This window comes from Hippopotamus amphibius, chromosome 14 (genome assembly GCF_030028045.1).
Source record: "Hippopotamus amphibius kiboko isolate mHipAmp2 chromosome 14, mHipAmp2.hap2, whole genome shotgun sequence".
Lineage (NCBI taxonomy): Eukaryota > Metazoa > Chordata > Mammalia > Artiodactyla > Hippopotamidae > Hippopotamus > Hippopotamus amphibius.
Genome location: NC_080199.1, coordinates 71,675,541 through 71,700,746, shown reverse-complemented (window position 1 = coordinate 71,700,746; position 25,206 = coordinate 71,675,541). Strand labels below are relative to the sequence as shown.

At 40.4% G+C, this 25,206-nt stretch overlaps 1 protein-coding gene and 1 non-coding gene across 12 annotated transcripts; both read right to left on the bottom strand.

The window, feature by feature from the left end:
* Window positions 1-6: 6 nt before the first annotated feature.
* Window positions 7-24,181, bottom strand: N4BP2L1 (NEDD4 binding protein 2 like 1). 11 transcript variants are annotated; one of them, XM_057707913.1, is made up of 7 exons: window positions 23,889-24,180; window positions 6,799-6,926; window positions 6,405-6,493; window positions 4,319-4,387; window positions 3,254-3,304; window positions 1,275-1,355; window positions 9-524 (listed from the first exon to the last, which is right to left on the bottom strand). In XM_057707913.1, exons 1-7 carry the CDS (start codon window positions 24,071-24,073, stop codon window positions 504-506), a joined length of 624 nt encoding a protein of 207 aa, XP_057563896.1. In that variant the 5' UTR covers window positions 24,074-24,180; the 3' UTR covers window positions 9-503. The 11 variants fall into 11 exon arrangements, 10 of the variants coding, with proteins under 10 accessions (XP_057563902.1, XP_057563896.1, XP_057563895.1 ...); XR_009049073.1 differs by lacking the exon at window positions 4,319-4,387 and adding an exon at window positions 4,437-4,513 and having other exon boundaries at window positions 12-524; window positions 23,889-24,178; XM_057707912.1 differs by having other exon boundaries at window positions 9-1,355; window positions 23,889-24,179.
* On the bottom strand, window positions 15,215-15,346 carry LOC130836047 (small nucleolar RNA SNORA16B/SNORA16A family). Its single transcript, XR_009049110.1, has one exon. It is a non-coding gene; the product is annotated as a small nucleolar RNA SNORA16B/SNORA16A family (small nucleolar RNA).
* Window positions 24,182-25,206: the final 1,025 nt, after the last annotated feature.

Genomic DNA, 25,206 nt, shown 5'->3' with positions numbered 1-25,206 from the left:
TGTTTTTATTAACAAAATGATCGTCTGGACTGCAACTTAAGAGAAAATCTTTCAAATTGGCACCGATTCTCCTTGCTTTATTTTTAGCCCTATCACAGGATTCAGCAAATAGTCCCTTTGAAACTTAGTTTTCTCTAACCACCAAAGAAGAGGAGAACCATTCAATTTAACATGATATTCTCATTTGTTATATTAAGTTTAATAGAGAAAAGAGGGCCGTTCTAACTAGGAGCTAGTAGCATGGAGAATCAGGTCTTTCAATATGTCTTAAATTTACATAAAATATCACGTTTTCAAATCTCATTATAAACACATTTTAAAGCCAAGAATAAATCCTTTTAAAAGCAATTTGCTTTCTTCCATAACTGTGACCCATGATTTTTCTCGCTTCTGAAAATCATTAACCTAAGTCTGCTCTGCTATTCTTTCTCACTTAAGTGTCCTGCCAGTCTTATTCATGTGGTTTGTTTTGTTCATAAAACAATTTGATCTTCACAGCCTCATCATTTTCCCAGTGATCCATCCTAGAACAAGGAATAAAACAAGTCTCAGGTTAACAGAAAGAATTACAAGAATTTAGCAGTGGTTTTTTTTTTTTTTTTTTGATTCTTGGAAAAATTTAAGATATAATCGCCTTCATTCTTTACTACCATTTAGACTACCCATTATGGAGACATCTAGTGCACACACTCCCTTTTATAAATTGTAAATAATATAGCCAAGCTATATAAGCAAAACGTCAAGCTTGAGTATAGGTGGATATTATCCCCCCAAAAGTGACAATTTAGTGATTATAAAGTCAACAATGCATGATAAGGGGTAACTGGTGAATGCAATTTGTGTTACTTATTCAGCAATCACTTGAGAGCCTGTTGTGTGTATAAAGCACTATGCCAGCTCTATGTGTAAACAAAGATTAATATATACAAAACAAGTCCGTGTTGAGTGTTCAAAAGATTATATAAGTCAGGAGCCAAGGAAGCTGAAAGAAAAAACAGATCACTTCTGGTTGGGATAAATAAAGTTGACATTTAATCAATGATTTTTATGCTTCCAAACAGGCAAATATACCGGGAAACTATTCTTCTGAGCTCTTTAAAAAGCTCTGGATCTATAACCTGGGATTTCTCCAACCCAGCCCAGCCCAGCCCAGCCGAACCAGAAACACTCAGCAGAGTCAGAAGTGATCAGGAGGGCTTGAATTCTGATCCTTTAGGCTGCTCCTATGGAATCAAGGAAAGGAATTCCCATCTGGGCCCTCCGACACCTCTCACCTCTACTGTCCTAAATGAGTCAAGCCATGCAGATCGACCTAGCTCCGCAGCGACCACGTTGCCTAAGATGCCCAGGACTGCCTGGGTCCGGAAAACAAGAGTATTTTATGTGGGTTATCACTACTATTAAGAGATTATTATGTATTGAGCTTGGATACACAGAATTCAGCAGAACTATACCTTAGATTCATTCAGATTCACTAAATTTTAGCTTTATTAGCCAAACTTTGTTACTCAAAGGAGACACCAGTTTTTAAATGTTAATGAAGAAAAATTACAGATATGTTGCTGGTGGTCATCAAGATGTTGAGTAGTACTGGATAATGGAATGTAAAAGTAATACAATCTTTCTAATGTGTAGAGATCAAATACATACACAAGTAAAATATAAGGTTGCTTCTGTCTTTTATGTCTTCTATTCATCAAAGAAGACTGGTAAATAAGGTTATAATATAGAAAAACTGGTTCTCAACATGGTAGAATTCTGTGGGGTTACAGTAATTAAGTTTTTTATATTCTTAAACCAAAAAAAAATTAGATTCAATGACAAATCCATATAAAGCAATACCATACACAATTTTTAATAACCATAAAAGCACCATTATATAGAACACTTAAAATAGTACTTCACAAAACATTAGAAAGAAGCTGTTGGCCAACAAGAAGTAAAGCATACATCCTGCATGGTCTTATCCATGGTTTCACACCAAACTAATCTGATTCCAACCGGTTAAGGTTTGATTAGGATTCATAAATGTCAGTATTAGTGTAACATCTGTGGTAGAACTTTGTCTTAATGCCACACAAAACACCAAGACTGCTCCTCTTAAGGAGAGCGTGACTTTTGCATATCTATCTCTATAGGATCCACATCCTGGGATGCTTCATTCCTTGTACTCCCCGAACTTTGGAGCTGCCAACCGATTAGACACATGTTTATAAGCATAATTTTAAAAACTGCTTAGTTATTCCACTTAAAAATTGGTGTTTTATAAAGGCAGGCTTGTTTATTTACACTATTAGCTCAATAGCCAAAAGTTATTCAGGTTTAACCCTGTTCGATAAAGTGGTAGTTAAAACACAAGATGTGACTTTAAATAATGACACTGATTTTCCTCAGTAGCTTGTATAGCTATTAAGAAATATTTTAACAGACATTTCCAACAGTGATACATCGTTAAAATAAAGGAATAATTTCCCAAAGTGTCTACTCTGAAGGACAATATTCCCTTAGGTGTGTACTTTCTGGTATATTCATTTTAAAGGAAAATCAATATCATCATCACAGCCACACCTCACATTTTTGGATACATGGATGATTAAAGTAGCAATGGCAGTTTTTCCTGCCTCCTACTTCTCCCCCACCTTTCCAACTTTCCTGATGGAGATGAATTTCCTGAAAAAATAGATTGCTTCAGAGAAAGTGGTACTGAAGCTTTATATTATAAACACTTCAGTTCATTAATGAGCCTATGGGGCTGATTATGTTCTTGGGTACATTCTCAGGTTTCAGGTTCAGATTAATTCTTTCCCTAGAGAAAGGGACTTTGTTGAATCAAATCGGCAGAATTCCCAGCATCAGACCATGCATATAGGATCACTGTAACAAATGCTTGTTGAAGAGGAATGTAATGACTTCTGCTCAAAAACTTTCAGGTTTGACTATTTACACTGGAATTAGAGCTCTGGCTACAACTGAACGAAGAATAAATACCAAAAATTGAAGTAAAAATTGATTTAGGAAAATTCTGAATGCCTGTAAGAGAGACCTCTAATACCCATGGTGACAACCACCCCTTCTGTTGAAGGAACTCTCATGAGTGAAGCCACCATGTGCCCTCCGGTTTGGGAACTCTGCATAGGTGTTCCAGTACCCTGCAGCGTCGGAAGGAGATGCATTATTCCTGTCCTGGCTTCTGTTCGCTCTGCTTGGTTTTTCGGCATGCAGCACACTGTAAAAGGTAACATCATGTTCATACCGTTCTTTCATTCTGTGTATTTTCTCTCTTGGGACTCCATGAATGTTTCTTCTATGTGGGAAAAAAAAAATGCAAACGGTTAGTTAAGGCACCATATCTAAATGAGTTACTTGTATTTTACAAGTCCTGTATTATTACATAGATATGCACTCCCTATTCTCAGGATGGAACTCAGACAAAAGCAAAACATCGTGTTAAGTAGTTATCTTTCAAACTCAACTCCTGTTTTTCATGCACACCCCCAAACTACCCTGCACACCCCCAAACTACCCTGAGGCCAAGCAAAGAGCTAAATCTTCTAAAATGCTCCGTTTCCAGAAATCTCAGTTCTGTGCTTTAAAACATAAAAGAGCACCATGAGATCTTTTTATTACATATTTGCCAATTTGTCACACATATATCTATAATCACTTATGTCAGTCCTAGTTACTTCTAGATCCTTATTAAAACAATATTCTTCAATTTTAGTGGGCATGGGAATCAATTGGGGATATAGTTTGAAATGTAATTACCAGAGATTCCAACTATGGAATGGGGCCCATGAACAAGAATTTTAACAACCACCACAGGTGATTCTGATGGGGGTGGTCCACAGATCCCTCTGGAAACACTATCTGCTTGTAACCACAGATGAATTAGACTTATTCCTAAAAAGTAAATTCTGTTCTCACTGGTTACTTTAAATCACTGACATTATCAAATAGCACAGATAGTGAATATCAGAACCCATGCATTCAATCAACGAGTTAGTATTATTTGGACATTTATTGCTTTACAAACTAGAAGCAGCATCTAGACCATAAATGAACCACAGACTGTTCAACATTGAAAGATCTTTGTTTAGCCTAAGTGCAAAAACACCACTCACAAATGCAATCCCATGCAGAGGAAAGTGCTTTTAAATGTTCATTAATGAAGAAGCATTTTAGCAGAATGTTAAATGTGTCCATTTCAAGGACCAAGTCCAAGCCAATATTTAGCATTTTAGCGTTATATTAGAAAACTGACCCCAAACTAAAGTCTTTCACATTAATAATTCCAAAGTTATCAATTTCCAAGAATTACCATTTCTGGCCTGAAAACTACCATGTCCATTTCCAGCCTGAAAAGATTCTTTTGTTCGGTCTGAAATACCTGAAAATAGCAGGATACATAATGAGGAACTAGAAAAACAAGGAAGTACCTTGCTAACTCTTGAACGTTGAATTTCCAGCGAGTGTCAGGTTCTCGGAATATAACTTCATAGTTATTTTCAAGTGCCTGATTTTTCAAAAGTACATAAAACATTGAAGACATGGTATGTATGTTTGGGAATGTTCATGCTGCCATTTAACATTTACCACACATCTTTTCTAAAATTCCTTTTGCTGAACCAGTAATCCAATGCCTTAGTTTACATTAACAAATACATTTGGTACATTTCCATACTTAGCCACTCTCAAACCATGTTATGGTTCCCAATGATAAATTCTGATCAGTTCTATCTAGTATGCTGGAAGATTACAAAGGTTCTTTGTTTTGAACATTTGAAAAATAGATAGCTGAAACTAGTTTTAAATGCCCTGTCCACAGGAATGAGCAATGAACTCCAATGGCTTCTCAAAGTCCCTTACGTGATTCTCATAGACTCACTGCTATCAAATGCCTTGGCCTATTCCTCATACCTTGGTTTAGAAAGTGAGAGTGCCACTTTCTAAAGCATAGGGCTTGGGAAGCAAAAGTGATTTCCACATACTTTACATACTCTTCCCTCCAGGTGTGCAATACAGCTTGGCTCAATTCACTGTGCCCCACTTCCTTGAGTGCAGAAAATTATTACCATTCCATAGAAACATCAAACACTCTTTGCACCCATAAATTGACCATGACTTTTTTTTTATCTCAGACTGAACTTTTCTATTATCACTATTGTTTATTGTGTTATAAAATACAGAATGAAAAGAACTAAGGAGCTTTCCTCTTCATTTTTTAGATGGACACTTCTAATTTGGGAAGAATATCAAATATCATATGTGGAAAATATTCTCTGGGTCTACTAACAGCTGTGGATGGCTGGAAAAGATTGTGCATGTCTAGAAATTAGAAAATAAAAGATAAAAAGTAAAATGACTTCCCTTAAGCCACTCTCAGTTAACCCCTGACTCTTGGTTCTGAGTTGTGCCTTAATTAACTTGACTCTTCACGTCCCTGTTCATTTCTCTCCCAAGTAGACGCTCGATCCATGAACTGAAGTAACCACAAAGTTGATGCTCATTTTTCCTACATTCACCAAAGTCCCACAGTCTGGGCCTAAGTAAAACTGATGAAAGTACAGTTAGAGAAAAGCACACCTGTATGTAAGCTACTTTGCCCAAAATGTAAAAAGAGGCTTAAAAATAGACTGCCATGAGCCTAGTTTTAGGGATATTCACTTTACAATTAGCCAAGTGGGGAGAATATTCAGCTGTCTTCTTCCTGCCCCTGTATGTTTCTGCATCTTTTCCATTTTCTACACTCAATAAGGAATGAAAACTTATTAGCACAAAAGATGAAATATGTCTGAAAACAGATCAGACATATTTCAAAAATAAAGAAAAATGTGCACATTGCTTTATTCATTTTAGTTTCGACAGTAGTCAGCTGAGTTATTACCTTTATATGTGTATTTATATTTGTATTCTGATATCTTAATAGGCTTACAGTGTTAATCCTAAATCTGTTTTTAAACTAAGAAATTTGTTGCCCTGGAACTCCCATGCAGCAGTACTACACAGTACTGAAGTCCCTGGCACAACAAAGACAGCACTGTGCTACAAACATCATCTACAGCTCCGCTGGTGGCATCACCTAGTCCAACATTTCTTGGCGGGTTTCAGCGGATGCTCCTGTGTATGCCTTCCCTTGGGAAAACAACTGAGACAGAAACACTATCAAGAATTCAGACCAAGGACTATTTTAAAAATGTACTCTGAGGTGGTATTAGCATTCAGGTAAATTTCAGCCATTGAACAGCAGAGAAACACTAAAACAAAACCTCTTTACCTATTCCCTGACAGAACTACTATTAATGAATATGAGATCATGGAAGATCAGAAAAAGAAGAAAGAACAAATGTTTCAACTTTCTCACAAAATGTCCATAACTGAAAATTCAGAATGATACTTCTTCCTACCATGACTGCATAGGGCTTCATTTCCCAGGCGTGGAGGTTGGTATTATCAATAATAATGGGGGATATGCCATTCCTCATTGCTTTTCTTGCTGCAACACAATGTTATATAACAGTGAACAACATGCAACAATCAGAGAAGGGTGAGCGTACTCCATAGTTTGTTATTTTTATTGCAGGATGTCCTCATCACACAACTTTAATACCACCTATTTTAAAACCCATTATCAATAATTTTCTTTTTCCTGGAATCTAGGGAGGTTACACTCTGGCATTCTGTTTGGGGGTAAAATGGCAGAACTTTCGATTAAGCTCCTTCCATGAAACTTTTTCATTTTGCAGCTACAATCTATGTGCACAATAGGATTTCCCAGGAGTGTGGAAAGGAATTTGTCACCTCTTTTCTGGTTCCATTCATGAGCTTCCTCCAGGAAGTCAGGATTGAACTCATAGGCACCATCTTCCCTGAAGAAAAAATCATCCGTGCTGAAAATCAGGGCCCTGGGAAAGTCATGTTGCAATTGTCTGGAAAGTGGGGAAATAAGAGATTATTTTATGACTATGCACTTTCATCATAGAAATCATTTCCTTCCATCTCTAACATTTAGCAGTTTATAAATATGAGACCACCAGGTTTGAGTTGTTAAAATTCACTTTAAAAAGAGAGATGCGTATTCTCTCTAGAAGGTATCACTCCTTCAAAGGAGGTAAGAGAGGACTGACAGGGGACTGTGTGTGTTGCCAAACTCCTGAAACTAAGAAGTGCTGGTCACCACTGCTGACTTCTGTGGCAACCAGGAGTGACTCTAGATGAAACTCTGGAAGCTGAGCTGCGGGTGTGACAAGAGTCTTTCCTTGTGGGCACAGCCCTCATTGCCATTCTTCTGTGATGCACCACTGCCCACGCCCCCATGCTGCAGCCCCTTCCTGCATCCCCTCACCTGTCCTGGGTCCCCTCGCCTTGGAGCTCTGTTCTCCATAGGGACCCACCTGAGATACTGGTTCTTGCTGAGGTATGAAATGTAGATAAAAATGATGTGTGTGCTACCCCTATTAGGTAACATTTTAGCAGTGACCTAAACCGAATTTTAAAACCACAGCAGGAGAAGAAAAGAGGCAGACCCAACATTCCCCATGCCTTCCTAAACCTCTATCACTCTCTCTAAATATGAAAATATCACAGGAACAAGAAAAACCATCATGGAGTCCCTCCTTTTAAGCCAAACAAACAAACAAACAAACAAACCCAAGACAAACAAAAAACATATTAAGTTCTACACAAAATAACTTCAAAATAACGAGAAGATGGCTATTATGCTAGATAGTAACTGGGGAAATCTCTGAGCCTCCTGTCCTCATCTGTAAAAACTGAGGATAATGTCACCCATCTCACTAAGTTAGGATAATGACTTAATAACTTGGGAAAGCATCTCACTCAGCACCTGACACAACCAGCACGTTTCTTTCTCTTCTCCCTGCAGCACTCACCAGCATAACTCTAACTTCAAACAAATTCACCAGGCAAATAAGAGTCCATGACAAAACAGCCATGCTCAGAATAAAAAGATATTTAAAAGTTGGAGGAAAAGAATGCTGGAGGATGACAAGGGCAGGAAACGGAAAGAGAAAATAGAACTATTCGGGGCTTCCTGGTGGCACAGTGGTTAAGAATCTGCCTGCCAACCCAGGGGACACGGGTTCGAACCCTGGTCCAGCAAGATCGCAGAGCAACTAAGCTGGTGTGCCACAACTACTGAGCCTGCACTCTAGAGCCCACTAGCCACAACTACTGAGCCCATGTGCCACAACTACTGAAGCTCACGCACCTAGAGTCTGTGCTCCACAACAAGAGAAGCCACTGCAATGAGAAGCCCGTGTGCCACAACAAAGAGTAGCCCCCACTCTCCACAACTAGAGAAAGCCCATGCGAGCCCATGTTCGGCAACTAAGACCCTACGCAGCCAATAAAAAAAAGAAAGAAAAGAAAAACAGAACTATTCAACTCTGTTCTTCTCCATCAAGAAGAATTCTCTTTAATCAGGAAAAAACGTAAGGCACTGAAACCACAGATAATGAGTAAGCATCTAAGCTGCTTGAAATACTTGGGCTCAATTCTTGACTCTTCCACTACTCAGTCATGTGATTCTCTGTCTAAGCTTCTGCTTTCCTGACTGAAAACTTGTATAGTAATCACTACCTATTAAACAGAGCTTCTATTAAGGCTCAAATGAGGTGAGGTATGGGAAAACATTTTCTAAGAGGTAAGGCACTTTACAAATGTAAGCTACTGTTATTTTATTATTAATAATAGCAAATGAAATCAGACTTTCCAACAAAGACTGTTTACATGCCATCATAGTAAAGTATATTGGAGTGTGTACATAATGGGAGAGGTGGCGAAGAAAACGTGGCCATTTTAAATCCACCACAGATACAGAAACTGACATGAAAGTATAAAGATTTGATGACACAAATTCACAGTTTCCTTGTAAATATCTTTTATTTGACTTTAAAGATACTCAAACTGAAAAGCCCAAATCATAGATCTAAACTTTAATCTCCAATGCAAACAATTATTATAAAGACACCTTAGAAGAAAATCTGAGGGCAATACTAACTGCATTTTCAGGTGTGTATTTTATATTTGTAAATGCTTTCCAGTTTTTGAATTATTTTCAGTATTATCTAGTCTAAATCATAAAAGCTTCGTTCAGAGTGTAAATAATATTGTGTAACTTTTTTTTTATCTTTTGTGTACTAAGTTAAGCAACTCTAGATATTAGTTCCATGACTTTTTTTTTTTGAATCCCTTCTAAATCTGGTTTCGTTTGTTTTCCTATTAAGTCTGCCACTTGTAGGTTTTGCTTTGACATTTTCAGAGTTGAGTTTTTCTCTTCATAGACATAGTCCTATGTACTCATGTTTTCCTCTTTATGGTTTATACTGTCTATTGGAAGTTAATACTCTCCAATGTTTCTTTTAAAAATAAACCTTTAAGGCATGTGTTCAATTCATATTTTATTTGAATCCTAATCCCATCTAGAAAGCAAAAACAAAACACAGCAAACAAACCATCGCCATCCCTGACTGCAAAATTTTGCCATAGGGTAAAAGTTAAATTGTTCAGAATCACTATGGAGCTAAACCACCTGCTCATCATTTCCTAAGACACATGTGACCAGAGACTATGTGGTCCTCCTAACAAACAGGAAGGCAAAAATATGAGTGTTTTTCACCTTTACAACTCTAATGGAATTTGGGGGCAGGTGAAGTAAGAAAAAGGGGTCTTTATGATCTTACTGAATGATCATTCCTTCAAAAACATTATTTTATCTTCGCCTGAATATTAAATTAGCACTGGCAGTCATGGTACATCTTGAATATGCAAGACAATAAAAGCTCTCCTAGCTAAATGAAAAACTGATTAAAAAGACAATCTTGAGAGTCTCAAACTTAAGTGGAAGCAATAAATACCATTCCATCAGCTTCAGAAGTGATGAGATAATGCCCCAGCGCTAGCTTTCTTTATGGTGTCAGGAGCCTCATGCATTAGGGAAATTGAGAGAATGAAAATAAAAGGGAAAAAATAGAAAAACAATTACATCCACATAATTTTCACCTCCTCAGCTCCCCCCAAATTCACTTGAAACCACTACTATGAGAGAAACTCAGGTTCTAACCTTGATTTCACAACTTATCATTCTTTTGTGTAATTCTTCTATTTAATAATAGAGAACCATGGGAATATATTTATTGACAGATAGCTATTAGTCATTTACCCACTCACTGACAAAGTCCAACATTAGTATGTAATTTTGAGTTGTACCCCTAACTTTTAATTATGGAATGTTTCCAACATGCAAAATTAGACAGAATATAATCATCTCCATGTACCCATGGTCCAGCTTTAACAATTATCATCATATGGCCAGTTTTGTTTCATCTGCTTCATACTTCAATTCACCAAATATCTCATCAGTGTTCGTTTCCCTGAGTGTCTCATACACATATCCCTACAACTGGTTTGTTTGAATCAAGAGCCAAAGAAGATCCACACATTGCACTTGGTCACCACGACCCTTTAAGTCTCATTTATTTCATACTTTTCCCGCTCCTTTTTATTTCCACCTGAACTTTTCCCCCACAACGTTTTATATTTAAAAAATGTTCAAATCTACAGAAATGAGTTGAAAGAATAATACTATGAACACTCCTTACCCTTCATCTACAGTTGTTAACATTTTGCCTCATTTACTTTATGTCTCTCACATATGTATTTTTTATGTAGCACTTAAAAATAAGTTGCAGGGACTTCCCTGGTGGCGCAGTGGTTAAGAATCTGCCTGCCAATACAAGGGACACCGGTTCGAGCCCCGGTCCTGGAAGGTCCCATATGCCGTAGAGCAACTAAGCCCATGCACTACAACTACTGAGCCTGCAGAGTAGAGCCCGTGAGCCACAACTACTGAGCCCATGTGCCACAACTATTGAAGCCCGCACACCTAGAGCCCATGCTCTGCAACCAGAGAAGCCACCACAATGAGAAGCCTGCACGCCGCAACAAAGAGTAGCCCCCACTTGCCACAACTAGAGAAAGCCTGCGTGCAGCAAGAAAGACCCAACACAGCCAATAAGTAAATAAATATTTTAAAAAATGTTGCAGGCATCATGATACTTTGTTCCTAAATGCTTTCTCAAGTATCTTCTATGAATAAGAACATTCTTCTACATAATCATATCACATCTTAAAAATAACATATTACTTTATTAAAATTATAAATAATTACATAAATACAAATATATACTATAAATTATAAACATTAATTTATATTGTAATTTTATATTATAGGTATTTATAATAGCTAATGTTAATAGATTTTTGAATTTAAAATTTTAAAATCTCCTTCATGGTACCAATAATAGTTTTCATAGGTTCAAGTACTATATTTGGTTATTATGTCTCTTTAGTGTCTTTTAATCTAGAACTGTCCTCATGCCTTCTTTGGTTTCCCTTTTTGAAGAGTCTAGTCCAGTTGGCTTGAGACCACCCCACATTCTGGGTTTGCCTGATTGTTTCCTCATAATTAGATCCAGGTTAAACATTTTTGGAAGGAAAGTACAGAGGTGATGTTTGCATACTAACGATTGCACATAATGACCGTTTGTACCATCATGCTAAAAGGTGGTGTCAGCTAGATCTCTCCACCGTAAAGGGCACTGTTTTCCTTGTAATCCTAGGTAATGGGGGGGGAGGTGAAACATGAGACTCCATGTAACATCCTGTTCCCCTCCATGTAGTAACCTTTCCCTCCATGATCTTTACATTCATTGATGATCATTGCCAAATCAGTCGTTACATTGGGAACTGCAGAACAATGATTATCTCGTAATTTCTTCTATACTTACTAGGCGGCATTGTCTAGTAAAGAAGAGCTCTCTTTCCCCTTCCCCTTTTACTAATGCTTAGCATCATTATTCTTTATGATGCTCAAACTGTCCCAAAATTGGGACAGCAAGTACCCCTTCAAGTTGGTTCCTGTGTCTTTGTCTACATCAGCCTTAAAAATACTACTTTTCCTTTATAATTAGCAAAGTAATACATATTCAAGGCAAAATATTTTGAAAGAGAAAACTGCAAAATAGGAGCGGTTCCTATATTCCCCCACCTAAAAACAATCATTAATATTTTGATCCTTTTTTCAGGAGACAGAATTTCTTTTTTTTTCCTTATCTGATATTTTGTTACATAAAAACAGAAACATAGAGAATACCAACTTATTTTCACCAAACTTATTTCCACAGCAATTATTTCCCACATTATGAAATATGATTCTGTGCCATTACTTTTAATGATTATGACATAGTTATTCATATAGATGTACCATACTTTACTTAACCAATGCTCTGTGGTTAGGTATTTAGTCTGTTCCCAGCTTCTCGGATTACCAGCAAATTTAAATATTTTTTCTTATGTGTGCTGGTCATTTAGAGATATTCTTTTGTGAACTGCATTTCCATGTCCTTTGATTGTTAATAAGACCTCCTCGTTGGAAGGCTTATGGCTTTCTTATTGAATGTGTAAAATTCTATTAAGTACATCAATTTCTTTTTAATTTTGTTTATAATGAATTCTAACATACAAGTCTCAATTATTAGAAATTTTCTTAGCCACATGTATCTATTTTTTATTTCTGTTTTTGATAATACATTTCCAACAGTCTTTCCCAACCCAAGATTATATAAATATTCATTTATGTTCTGTTACATTTTACTCCCCAATCCATCTAAAATTTTAGTTTAGTATGTGGCAGTGGTTAAGACAGAATGAAAATGGACCCCTACCTTAAACCATTCACTTGAAATGGATTAAAGTCTTAAACATAAGACCTGTACTATAAAACTCCTAAAAGGAAGCATAGGGGAAAAGCTCCTTGACATTTGTCTTGGCAATAATTTTTTGGATATTACACCAAAAAGCACAAGTAACAAAAGCAAAAATTAATAAGTGAGACTACATCAAACTGAAAGGCTTCCACACAGCAAAAGAAACAGCAAAGTAAAAAGGCATTCTACCAAATGGAAGAAAATATTTTCAAATCATGTATCAGATAAGAGGTTAATATCCAAAAATACATAAATAACTCATACAACTCATTAGCAAAAAGCAAACAATCCAATTAAAAAATGGGCAGAGGATCTGAATAGACATTTTTCCAAAGAAGGCATACAAATGGCTAACAGGTACATAAAAAGGTGCTCAACATCACTAATCATCAGGGAAATGCAAATCAAAACCACTGTGAACTATCACCTCACACCTGTTCGACAAGAGATTAAAAGTGCTGATGAGGATGTGGAAGAAAGGAAGTCCTTGTGCACAGTTGGAAGGAATGTAAATTAGTGTGGCCAGTGTGGAAAAGGAGAGTAGGTTTCTCAAAAAATTAACAATGGAACTACCATAAGATCCAGTAATCCCACTTCTGGTTACACACCCAAAGGAAATGAAAACAGGGTCTTGAAGAGTTATCTGCACTCCCATGTTCACTGAAGCATTATTCACAATAGCCAAGATATGAAAACAACCTAAGGGTCTGTAAATGGACAAATGGATAAATGTAAATACATGCAATGGAATCTTAGCCATGAGAAAGTAGGAAATCCTGCCATTTGTGTCAACATGGGTGAACCTTAAGGGCATCACGCTAAGTGAAAAAAATGAGACAGAGAAAGACAAATACTGTATGCCTCACTTATACGTGGAATCTAAAGAACTCGAACTCACAGAAGCGGAGTAAAATGGTGGTTACCAGGGGCTGAGGGTGTGGGAAATGGGGAAATGCTGGTCAAAGGGTACAATCTTTCAATTATAAGATGAAAAAGTTCTGGGATCTAAGGCACAGTGTGGTGGTTATAGTTAATACTGTATTATATGCTTGAAAGTCTCTAAGAGAGTAGATCTTAAATGTTATTATAAAAAAGGAATGGTAATTATGTGACACAGTGGAGGTGTTGGCTAACAACAGCAGTAACCAGTAACCATTTTTCAATATAGAAATATATCAAATCAAAACACTGGACCTCTTAAACTTACACAATGTGTTAATTACACCTCAATAAAGCTGAAAAAAAAAAAACCAAAAACAAAACCAGCGAGTGGTACAGCTGGATTAAAACCCAGGCTTCTGGCCTCAGAGCTACACACTAAACCACTGTGACTGAGTGCTGTAAAACAGCAAACCATATTTATCCTTTCCTCTGTGACCCTGAGGTTGTTTGCAGTTTTCCCTATCACGAACAACTTCCCGTGAACATCACTATGCCAACCTCCTTGTGCGTATGCAGAACGTCTCCTGGGGGTATATACCTCAAGTGGAACAGCTATGGACTCATTTTTGTTTGTTTTTTGAAAGAACAGAGCAGAGCAGATGTTATTTAAAATTTCCTTCAGAAAAAAATTGTTCTCTCTGATAGAATATATGTTCCATGAAGGCAGGGATTTTTGTCTTTTTTTGTTCACTGCCCTATTTAAGCATCTAGAAGAATGTCAGGTACATGAGAGATAATAAGTATTTGGTAAGTGTATGAATGGTTTTTGAATGTTAGGTTCTGTTGCCTTAACTACGCAAACTTTGGATAGGGTCCCAAACTGTGTGAGGAGAATTTCTATGCACTCATCTTTACATGCTGAGAATTTTACCCAAACCTCAGATGTACCCCCACAGAGGACTGGGAGAGAGGATTCTTCTTAGATTCCAGCACTTCTAGAGTTATTGGAATTCTCCTCAAGGACTTTCAGCTGGGAGGCACAACAGGTTCAGCGACCCAACAACCTGAGGAGAATGGGGAGGGAGCCACGGCTGTAAACATCTTGGGCCGGTCCCTGCTGAAGCCTGACCTTCTTGGTGCTGCCAACTATGCCAACTATGCCAAGGCTGAGCCCTGCCCTTGGAAAGATGGAGCTCAACCATTACCAGCCCCATGGATACCGCCAAGCCACAGTGGCTAAGGGGACTCCAGTGAAGAGTTCCCAGGCTGTCCTACATGCCTGCCCTCACTCCTCACACCTCCAAAGTAGGGCACGTTTTTGAGATCCAAAACCAGATGCCCAGTTAGCCCTCAGGTGCCAGTGTGGGTCCACCACACAGTTGCTGCAGAAATTCCTTTCAGTATCTTGCATGTGAACAGCACCCATCTGGAGAATCCAGCAATGCCACAGGTTTCCCCTATGTCTTATGTTTTGCTGGTCAACTCAGCCACGCTCCGAAGAGCAGAAGAAATCAGAAGCACACCCACCTCAGCACTAACTTGTTTTTAGCTGAGTTGTCCCAAAATGTCATACATCAGTTACAGACCACAGAACAGTGGCCAGACAGGAAAACTGTCACTATGGGCTCTTTATTGGCTGCTGCTTAAGTGGGGAAGCAGCTGTATCTTTGATACTTACTTTTAAATCCCTTTTTAGGATAACTATTGGGTGAAGGAGATGGCACATTAAACATTTTCACATAGGAATGGGTTTTTTATGAACTGAATTAAAGAGAACTTTGGAGCATTTGGAACGAGTACCTTCATTCTTTTTTTTTTCTCTCCTCTTGTTTATTCTCTACAGCTTATTAAAAATTTTTTTACATTTCTCTTTATGTGAGTAATCTCCTTTTTGGTTTTGTTGTTTACTCAAGACCCATGTTGATTCTGAGCTACCAACTCTTACAAAGCTTGTGGCGTTAACACATCCATCAAATACTTAGACCTACTATGTGCCAGGCCTTCTTTGAGGGGCTGAACAGAATAAGGCTCCTTATCTCATGCGGCCTGCATCACATCTCATGAAGCTCACCTTTTCATAAAGGAAGGAGATAATAAACAAACAAGTGTGTATATGCCAAGTGGTGCTAAATGCAAGGAAGAAAAGAAAGTCACAGTACAGGGCCACGAAGGTTGGAGAGGTGATACCCTGGATGACAGAGAAGGCCCCTCTCAGACGCTTTTCTTCATCATATCCTTAAAAAGTGAGGGTAAAGAACACTGAAATATCCTAGTTATGCAATCTTACTTCAGCAGGAATCCTTAATAACTGTCAACAGTGATGTAGGTGTTTCTGTCCATGACCACCGCTGGTAAGGTAAGACCACTTTGTGCATTATGAAATCCTGAGCCTCAGAATCAAATGCGTGATTCTCTGATCCTAACGTCCTCATCTATAACATAAAAACACTCCATGTTAGGATTACTGTAAAGATCCAGTAAGCCAGCATATATAAAGTGCCTGCATACAGTCGACACTCAGTAAATGTGGACTTTCTTTTCTGTCTCCATTACTCCCATACCCTTTCCCAGGCTCTTACCTTGATCAAAACAGATAGCCTTCTCCGCAAGCCATGCCCACAATGCGACGGACAGCCTCATGAAGGAACAATCAGACGTGAGACTAGTTTTCCTCTTATCATACTATTTCCTCAATCTCACAGAGCCTAGCTCTCTTTAGATAACTTGGAATGATAATGGGCCTAGATCGGTTGCCATCATATAGAGAAGAGTTTGTTGAAATGCCAAGAAGGAACCAGGGCACTAAGTTGGGTTATGTTATAAATATCCTGTCATGTGAGCAAATGAGGAAGCAATGTGAGAGAACCCTGGGAGTTCGGTGTTGACTACATTATCTCTCCCCGACACATCGTAGTCAGGATAAATATGAATACTTATTACAAATTCAAATTTGTAATTTGTATTACAAATTCAAATTTCATCTCTTCCCATGGCCCTCAATGGTATCACATTAATAAAGAAAATTAACTCCCTGGTAATTTTTTTTTAATATCAGAAGAAACATATCATCAACATTGACAAATAATAACACACGACTTCCTTACCCTGACAGTTGAAATCCAGGTAAACTAAGCCCTCTTAATAGGGCTTTAAGTGTTCTTCAATTGCACAAGAGATTGAAACCAACCTTGTTATGCTTTTACCAGGTCACTCCCACTAGCCTCTTCCTTGGTACAGAAGAAAAAGCTCTGATTAGACATAAGGAGAATTCATCCCTAGAACTTGATCAAGATATACAACTTCTTGAAATAATGTCATTTGCAGTAACATGGATGGACCCAGAGATTATCATACTAAGCGAAGTAAGTCAGAAAAAGACAAATACCAAATGATACCACTTATACATAGAATCTAAAATACGATACAAATCAACATATCTATGAAACAAAACCAGACTCACACATATAGAGAACAGACTGGCTGCCAAGGGGAGGGGGGTAGGGGAGGGAAGGAATGGGAGTTTGGGATTAGCAGAGACAAATGATTATATATAGGATGGATAAACAAGGTCCTACTGTATCACACAGGGAACTATATTCAATATCCTGTGACAAACCATAATGGGAAAGAATATGAAAAAGAATATATATATGTATGTATATATAAATGAGTCACTGCTGCACAGAAGAAATTAACACAACAATGTAAATCAACTATACTTCAATACAATTTTTTTTTAAAAAAGGTATATAACTTCTCAGAGTTTAGTGTCGTGAGCTTGGACTAGATGACCCTGTGGGACTTCTTATTCATCTCGAGATTTTCCTATGAAAACATTCTTCCCCTTTCATTTCTTCCTCTGTCTCTACTGCTTCTCTAATCATAAGCACATCTGCGACACTATATTGTCCTAATTCAGCAAGGTCTTCTTCCACTACCCCAACAGCTCCAGGACTACGGTGGTGCTAATTCTCCTGTTACCTTTCTAGTAAGTGATTATGAACATACACTGCACTGTGTTCTTACTCTCTGTGAACACAGGCAGCACATGTAGTCCTCATTCTTCCCAGCCTCCAGAGAGAGGCACTGCAAGGACTCTCTGGGAGCAGGAGACTCAGGATCCATCTTAGGAAAATCACTAAAAATATAAAAAGTTAGTAGCTTCTCCAAGTAGACCTTAGAGGCTAAAAACCTGAGATGTCACCTGCCTGATACTCTGTTTTCATATACACACACTTGGAATACTGTAAACTTTCTATTCTGACCTTGCCTAGCCTCATAATTAAAAAAACACCATGGTCCAGGCCTGCTAGCTTAGAGCACTGTGAAGCAAGTACGCTTTGGCGTCTAATAACTCATTACTTAGTTGACCTAACCAATCCCCTCTTCTCACTGCTTCCTATTTTTTTTTTATTGTGTTTGGTTGTAAAGCATACCTTTGTCCCCATCTCTGTCTTATCACTGCATCACATCAGGAAAGCATCCTTTCACCTCCTAGGAAAGCTCTAGTGCCAAGAAATAATGAAAAGGTATTTCTCTTGATGGAAAAGTCCATGTCATTCGGAGACATGAATGAGGAGAAAAGACAGCTGTCAGTGAGCATCCTTTGAGCCTATCAAATCCATGTTACAAACTATTTTTGATGGTGCCAAAACAAACTAGCACATTGCAATGGACACACGTCCTAGAGCATGGTCCCCAGACTTTGCTTTGATTGCTAGGTAAAGATTCAAAAATATTCCAGGGACTAACTTAAAGCTGACAACTTTTAATTTTTCAAATAACATCATTAAAAGAAAAAGAGAGAGAGACTATACTACTGCCATTTCATCTCATTTCAAAAGGACAACTTGGTGGTATATCCATGTAAGGGAATATTATTCAGCCACAAGGTAATGAGGTTCTGACATGGGCTACGACATGGATGAACCCCAAAAACATTAAGCTAAGTGAAATAAGCCAGACACAAAAAGACAAATACTGTATGATTCCACTTACATGAGGTATCCAGAGTAGTCAAAGACAGAAAGTAGATAAGAGGTTTACCAGGAGCTTAGAGGAGGGCAGGGGGATGAGGAGTAGTTGCTTAATGGGTATCGAGTTTCTGTTTGTGGTGATAAAATTTTTTTTAAAAAGATAGTGGTGATGGTTGCACATCATGTAATTGATATCACTGAATTGGACGCTGAAAAATGGTTGAAATGTCCACCACACACACACACACACACACACACAGAAGAAAGCATAGAGGTAAACAGATGTCCACAATGTTTTCACTGAAGTCGGAGGAAAGAACAGGTGCAGATCCAAATGAGTTTATCGGTTCAGCTGCGGAAACAGAAATAGTTCTGGATCACCTGCTGAGAGTGAAACAGTCTTAGGATTGGAATACTACTTCTTCTCTGAACCCTGTACTCCTTTATCCAGGCTTTAACCTTCTCCACGATCTGGCCCTGGGTTCACCTAACCAACACACTCACTATAGGAACAATCCACTGCAGTCAAGCCATCCATGCTCCTCGTGAGCCTGGAACACCCAGCTCTTTCCCATCTCCATCGCCTTACTCGTGATGCTAATCCTTTTCCTTTGTTCAGTCACATCCTCCTGGTCTTCAAGGCCAGCTTGAGAACCATCTCCACATGGAGGGGACTAGCTTTTCCCAAATTATCCTCCCTTCCTAACCATCCTCAGTGACTCCCCTGGCCTTGCACACCACCAGCACAGATGGGGCTATTCCCCATGAGACTTTACTTACCACAGCAGTGTACTGGTTATTCTCTTCCATTTGTTAGTCTTCTGTGGGCTCCTCCTCTTAATCTCATTTTTTATATACCTTACTAAGCAAGTGCTAATAGTCTTATAAGTACTTATAAGTAAATACTACTATTGTTGACTAGCGAATAATTAACAATAGTTGGTATTTATATAGCCTACACATTCCACGGGGCTTTCACATTCATTATCATAGGATTGTTGTTTACCACAGTATCTTAAATCTGCACAATAAACTTACCAATGGAATATTAGCTCCATTTTAATGAAAAAGGTATTTAATCAAGTGACCTATGCTAGAGCATATGCTAATAAAACTTAATAATAAAATATTTAATAAACAATTAATAGGACTAAGTAAAATCAGTCTCCTTACAGATTAAAAACACATTCCAACATGTCCAACTGAGAATAAACCTAGGAAAGCCTTTTTATACAGAAAATGACATATTTATTTGGTTATTTCATAAATGCTTCATCACATAACCTAGGTCTATCGAGCCAAGTTATTGAATAAAACTATTTTCAGCTAACTTAAAAAGTTACTTTCACCTTTAAAAAGTTAAGTTATATGTACTTGTTGTGGAAAAAATTGAGAAAATAAGTAGGGGCAAAAGTCTATGTTCCATCCCACTACCTAAAAATCAACAACTACTGTAATCGAGCAGGACTCCGCTGGGGCTTTTCCAGGACAGGCCTTCCCCCATAACCTCTGCTTCAGCTCCTCTCTTAAGTACCTAGATAATAACATTTGATGCACATTTCCTGAGTTGTTTTGCTGATGTAAAAAACCCCCTCTCCAACAAATGGAGGATGTTAACTACTTGACACGTAACCCCAGGCCTCCTGCTACCTCACCATCAACCATCAGCCAATCAGAGAACTGTGCACCAGCTGATCACAAAACCTGCGACCCCCCTCCCTCAGCTGGCTTTTAAAAGTGCTTTGCCGAGAGCTCAGGGCTTTTTAGGGCACGAGCCACCTCCTCTCCTCGTGTGGCCCTGCAAATTACCTTTTTCTGCTCCAAACTCCAACATTTCAGTTTGGCCTCACAGTGCACTGGGCATACGAACTTGCATTAACACTATGAACAATATCTTTTTACACACTTCTATGAACAGAAAATGGGATTTTTGTGTATACATTTGCACGTCAAATGATCTACATTCTCATTAATGACACGACTTATAAGCCAATCCTCCATTTTTGTATCTTTAAATTGGCTCACATTTTTTTTCTTTTCATTTTTTTTCCCTGTTACATCAAAAACTGTGTTGAACATCCCTCTATCGTCATGCACTTGTCCAGTTATTGCCTTAGGATGAATTCCTGGAAGCAGGACTTACAGGTCAATGGTAAGAACCTATTTTTGAAATGCTTTTTAAATGAAATAGACGTGATAAAACACATATAGGGGCAAGCTAATTTTTTTAGTACCCTGATGTACTTAAAATTTTTAAACCAGATAAAACTTCAACTGGTTTGTTTTTTTTAAACATGCCCAAAGAATTTAAATAGATGGTTTCCACATTCCAGTCCTTGCAAACTGTGAAAAGATACAGGTGAGAAGCACAGAAATCTAACATTGATTTGGAAAAGCAGACATATGCTAATTTCAAAAACATTTTTATTTCTTTAATCAAATGAGAAATAAAAGTTAAGCAGAAAAAAGATGAACCCGCATTTGTAAAGACGGATCTCCTCCAATTTTTAAAGAAAAAAAGTTTTATTTTTCTGATCCAAGAAATACATATTCATTATAGAAAATTTGGAAATCATATATTATAATGAAAATATGAATTTCCCAGAATCCAACAATACATAAGATAGCCTTACAGTTTGACGGTTCTCTTACATGTGCAATTTTTAACAATTTGCCACTCTCCTCTCCCCAACCTGACCCAACAAAAACATGGGGCAAGCAGCTCCTTGAGCACCATGGCTTGTGACATCCACTACACCTGGCAACCTCCCTGCAGGCCTCTTTCCTTGCTGAGCTGTCGCTTGTACCCTTGCCTACTTTCCTGATTTCCATGTAAATGCACAACCCATCCCAAAGCAGGGCCAAAATCCTGTGCTCTCAGAACTGCCAATGCCCGGCCTATCAAGAGAACTCACAATGTCAACTTCCAGCCGCCTCCTTCACTTCAGAGCCAGGCTTCTTCCCAGGAACACTTCGAAGATTATCTCAGCTGATCAACATCTTCGGCAGTAACTAATGCTTCTTAAAATGTATACAGCACTTTAAAGTTTAACAAGTTCTCTCACACACATTTAATCCTCACAAGAGTCCTCTGAAGTAGACAGAGTTGATAGCCGGATTTAACAGGGAAGGAAACTGAGGTGCGGAGGAGTTGAGATCATAGCTGGTCAGCAGCAGAGCTAGGATTTGAAGCCATAAACTGCCTCGAAGGTCAGAGCTCTTTACCTAGCCATTATTAACAAAACATTTTTAAGTCTGACAACTAGAAATTAAGAGCTAGAAAGATCTTCGGTAAATCATCTAAGCTAATTCCTTCTCAGCATTCACATGTAAGGAAAGTAAAAAGAAAAGCTAGATGCCCAAAGTCTCCAACTATTTTGTGACGAAGAGGATCTAAAGGTACAATCTTCAGACTCCCAGGCCAGTGCTCACGCCAGGCGTCCCTAGAGAGATGTTCTTTAAGAAGCTGGTCTCTCCGGTGTCTTCCGCTTAGCCAAATGTCAACCAGGAGTTAAAATCCTAAAAGTGTAGAATGTTAGAGCCAGAAGGGACCTTAAAGACCACCCAGGCCAACCCACTTGCTTTAGAGAAGAGGAAACTGAGGTCCAAAACCCACGGCTTCTGTTGTTCAATTCTGTGCACCTTCCCCTCACCATATTACTTCCCTTCTGAGTAGTTATAAACAAAATCTGGCCAAAGATGTTTTACTTCCTTTTTGGACACAGTGTGTGATAGTCCACAGACAGGCAAAGCCAAAGTAAAACTGATTAGGATTTGATTTGAGATGACACTTGGTTGGTAACACGTACCTACTATGACTGTACTAAAAAATAACCAAGTTTTTCTGGGTTCTAGGCAGGCTCCCCCATTCTCCACCCAGACAGAGAGAAGGCCATTTGAAATGTGTGTATTTCTTAGAAAAGGGTACCAATGGCCCTTTGGAAGTCACCCATCCCTTGAACCTGTGAAAATGTAGCAATATTGTTTTGCTAAAGACTTCTACTCCACAAATCAGCCAGGAATGCTAATTAAAACTGGCAGCACATCCCCAGGGCTGCCACAGCTCCCTGACCCTAAAGGACCCAGACCCTCCTCCCACCGTCTCTGTGTACCATTCAAATCCACGTCTGAATGTGTGCTACCACCTTGATTCTTCTTCTGTGGTTCCACAGTTCTATGGCCAGTCCCGTGGTTCTACAGTCAGCCTTATCTCTCTGGTGAGATGGAAAGCTCTTTGAGGGCAAGGGACCACTTCTATTGAACACACACTACTGCCAGACACTGTGCTTTGGCCCCTACCTTCAAGCAACTTACAGAAGGATAAACAAAACCATGTGCAAAACCCAGCTCAGCCACAGAGGTGTAAACAGGAAGCGAAGGAGCCCAGAGGGCGAGGATAACAGGCCTGAGTCTTAAAAGGGCTGGTGGAATCAGTAGGGGAAAGGGCAGCAGAGGGCAAGCCAGGCAGGCAAAACAGGCAGGCGGGCCAGCGTTAGCAGAGGCGAGGAGAGAAAACAGTTCAGTGCTGCAGGAACATCAAGTGCAGGGCAGAGAGTGGTGGGAGTCGAGGCTGGAGCGGCGGGCCTAGCAAGGTGGCCCCAGCAACAAGCCCGTGTCATTCGCCTTGACCCGTTACGGGGGCTGCTGACGCAATTCGCGAGTCAACGAATTTGGGCGCCGTTGCCAGGCTGTGCCAGTGACGGCCTGCGGCGGCCGCGCGCCCCCCTCCCCCGGGCACCTGTGCGCCTTCGCAGCCGCCAAAGCTCAGGCAGGGCTGCCTCCATCCGCCAGATTCTCCACGCGGCCGCGCGCCCGGGCCCCGGCCCCTGCGCCCCCGCTTCTCTGCTTAGGTTTAAAACGCCTGTTGACGCACCGTGGCGGGTGCCTGCGCGCCAGCGGGCGGCCCGGCGGTTCGCTCTGCAGTCACCACCGGGCTTTCCTGAAGACGACTGCCCGCGGGCCCCCGACCCCGGGCTGCGAGGCTGGGAGCGAAGGCCCCCCGGCCCGGCTGGCGCAGGGGCCGCGCGGGGGCCGGTGCCATCTGGGGCTCGCGCCAGGCGCAGCGCCGACAGCCGTGCCCCCGCGAGGGCGCAGCAGGGAAGCCCGCGGGACGGGCCGCCCGCGTCTCGGGCCCGCGGCCCGGCTGGCACCCGGCGGCTCGGCTCCCCCCTGGCAGGCTCGGGCCGGGGCCGGGCGGGGGGCTCGCTCCGCCGGGCCCGCGCGCGGCGCCCCGGCGCGTCATTACCTGGCCAGTGTAGTTTTCCCCGAGCCCGGCAGGCCTCGCAGGAGGTAGAGGTGCTTCCGAAAGCTGTGGCGGCGCGGAGGTGTCCCACGCGGGGGCGGCGGGGCGGGCGGCCGAGGCGGCGGCGGCGGCTGCTGCTGCTGCCGGAGGCTCAACCTCCCGAAGGATTCAAGAAAACTCTCCTCCATGGGGTGGGGGCTGCCTGCAAGAGCCCTGCGTTCCCTTTCCTGAAGTCACGGTCGTGGCCAAAGCTGTTGTTTTTGTGGCTCTCCGGCCATGTGATAGATGGAGGGGCGGGCGCTCGGAGCCCAGCCCCTCCTTCCCACCCGCCCGAACCGCGCTGCGTGGGAGGGGTCGTCCCTACCTGGAAAGCTGGGGACGCTGGGAGACTGACAGCCGGGAAAACCTGGGCGACGCGACCCCCCGCTCCGCGACCTCCGCCCTTGCCTTTAGGTGCCCTTCGCCCCGGGGAGAGAGGGCCCACCGGGCGGGACGCCGGACACTTCCTCGGGCCGCCCGCCTGGAAGGCAGGCCTTCTGCAAAAGCCCTCCCGCACCCCACCGCCCTAAACCTTGAAAGTGAAATAATTTTAGTTGATGATAAGAGACCGTGAACAGCATTTTGAATAGTAACAGTAAAGTCCATTGTCTCCCCCGATTTGTGAGCACCAATATCTGGCTGGTGTCCCAGCGGCTAACCCTGCTCTCCCAGGGCCTGCATCTTTTCCTTTTTTTTTGTTCTTCATCAGCCTGCCAAAAATATTCTTAGAAAGCTTTGTTGCCCCTACTTAACTTTAGAAATTTCTTCCTCTTCTTCTTCTTCAAAAAAAGCACCCCTTAAAACGCAGATTGATTTATGAACAGTAGCATAAACTAGGCCTCCTGAGAAGGAAGGGCTACTGCCCAGGTTCAGGCTCTGTTGCCATCTGAAAAGAGATGGTCCCACCAGGAACTGTTTCAGCTCCCCAGGGAAAGGAGCAGTCTACTGAGACTATAGAGAGGCGTTCCGAATTGAGTTCTAAGTTCCAGGAACTGGTGAGCGCCAGTTGGTTGATCACCACGGTGCTCTCCACTATTTCACACTTGGGAGTGTGATAGAGAGATCCTATTTTCTGAGCTAAAATCAAGAAGCATGGACTGAAAGAGACAATATTAAAAATTAACACCGTCCTGGAAAAATCAGGGATATATGGTGGCTTTGGCTGTAATAACCAGTGTAAAGGAAATACATTTTGTTTCTGGCAGCTAAGGTATGAAAATTTTGAAAAGGAATTGTGAAGAAAAGCAATTTCCTTCTAAAATGAAACCCAGAGATTGCACAA

Bases quoted from the DNA above. Each gene is read 5' to 3' on its own strand.
- N4BP2L1 (XM_057707911.1), bottom strand. From the start codon at position 24,073: ATGGAGGAGAGTTTTCTTGAATCCTTCGGGAGGTTGAGCCTCCGGCAG. The intron at 4,514-6,404 runs GTAGGAAGAAGT...TTGAAAAATCAG, and splicing joins TGAAGCCCTATGCAGTCATG to GCACTTGAAAATAACTATGA. The intron at 3,305-4,436 runs GTACTTCCTTGT...TTTCCCACATAG, and splicing joins AACGTTCAAGAGTTAGCAAG to AAGAAACATTCATGGAGTCC.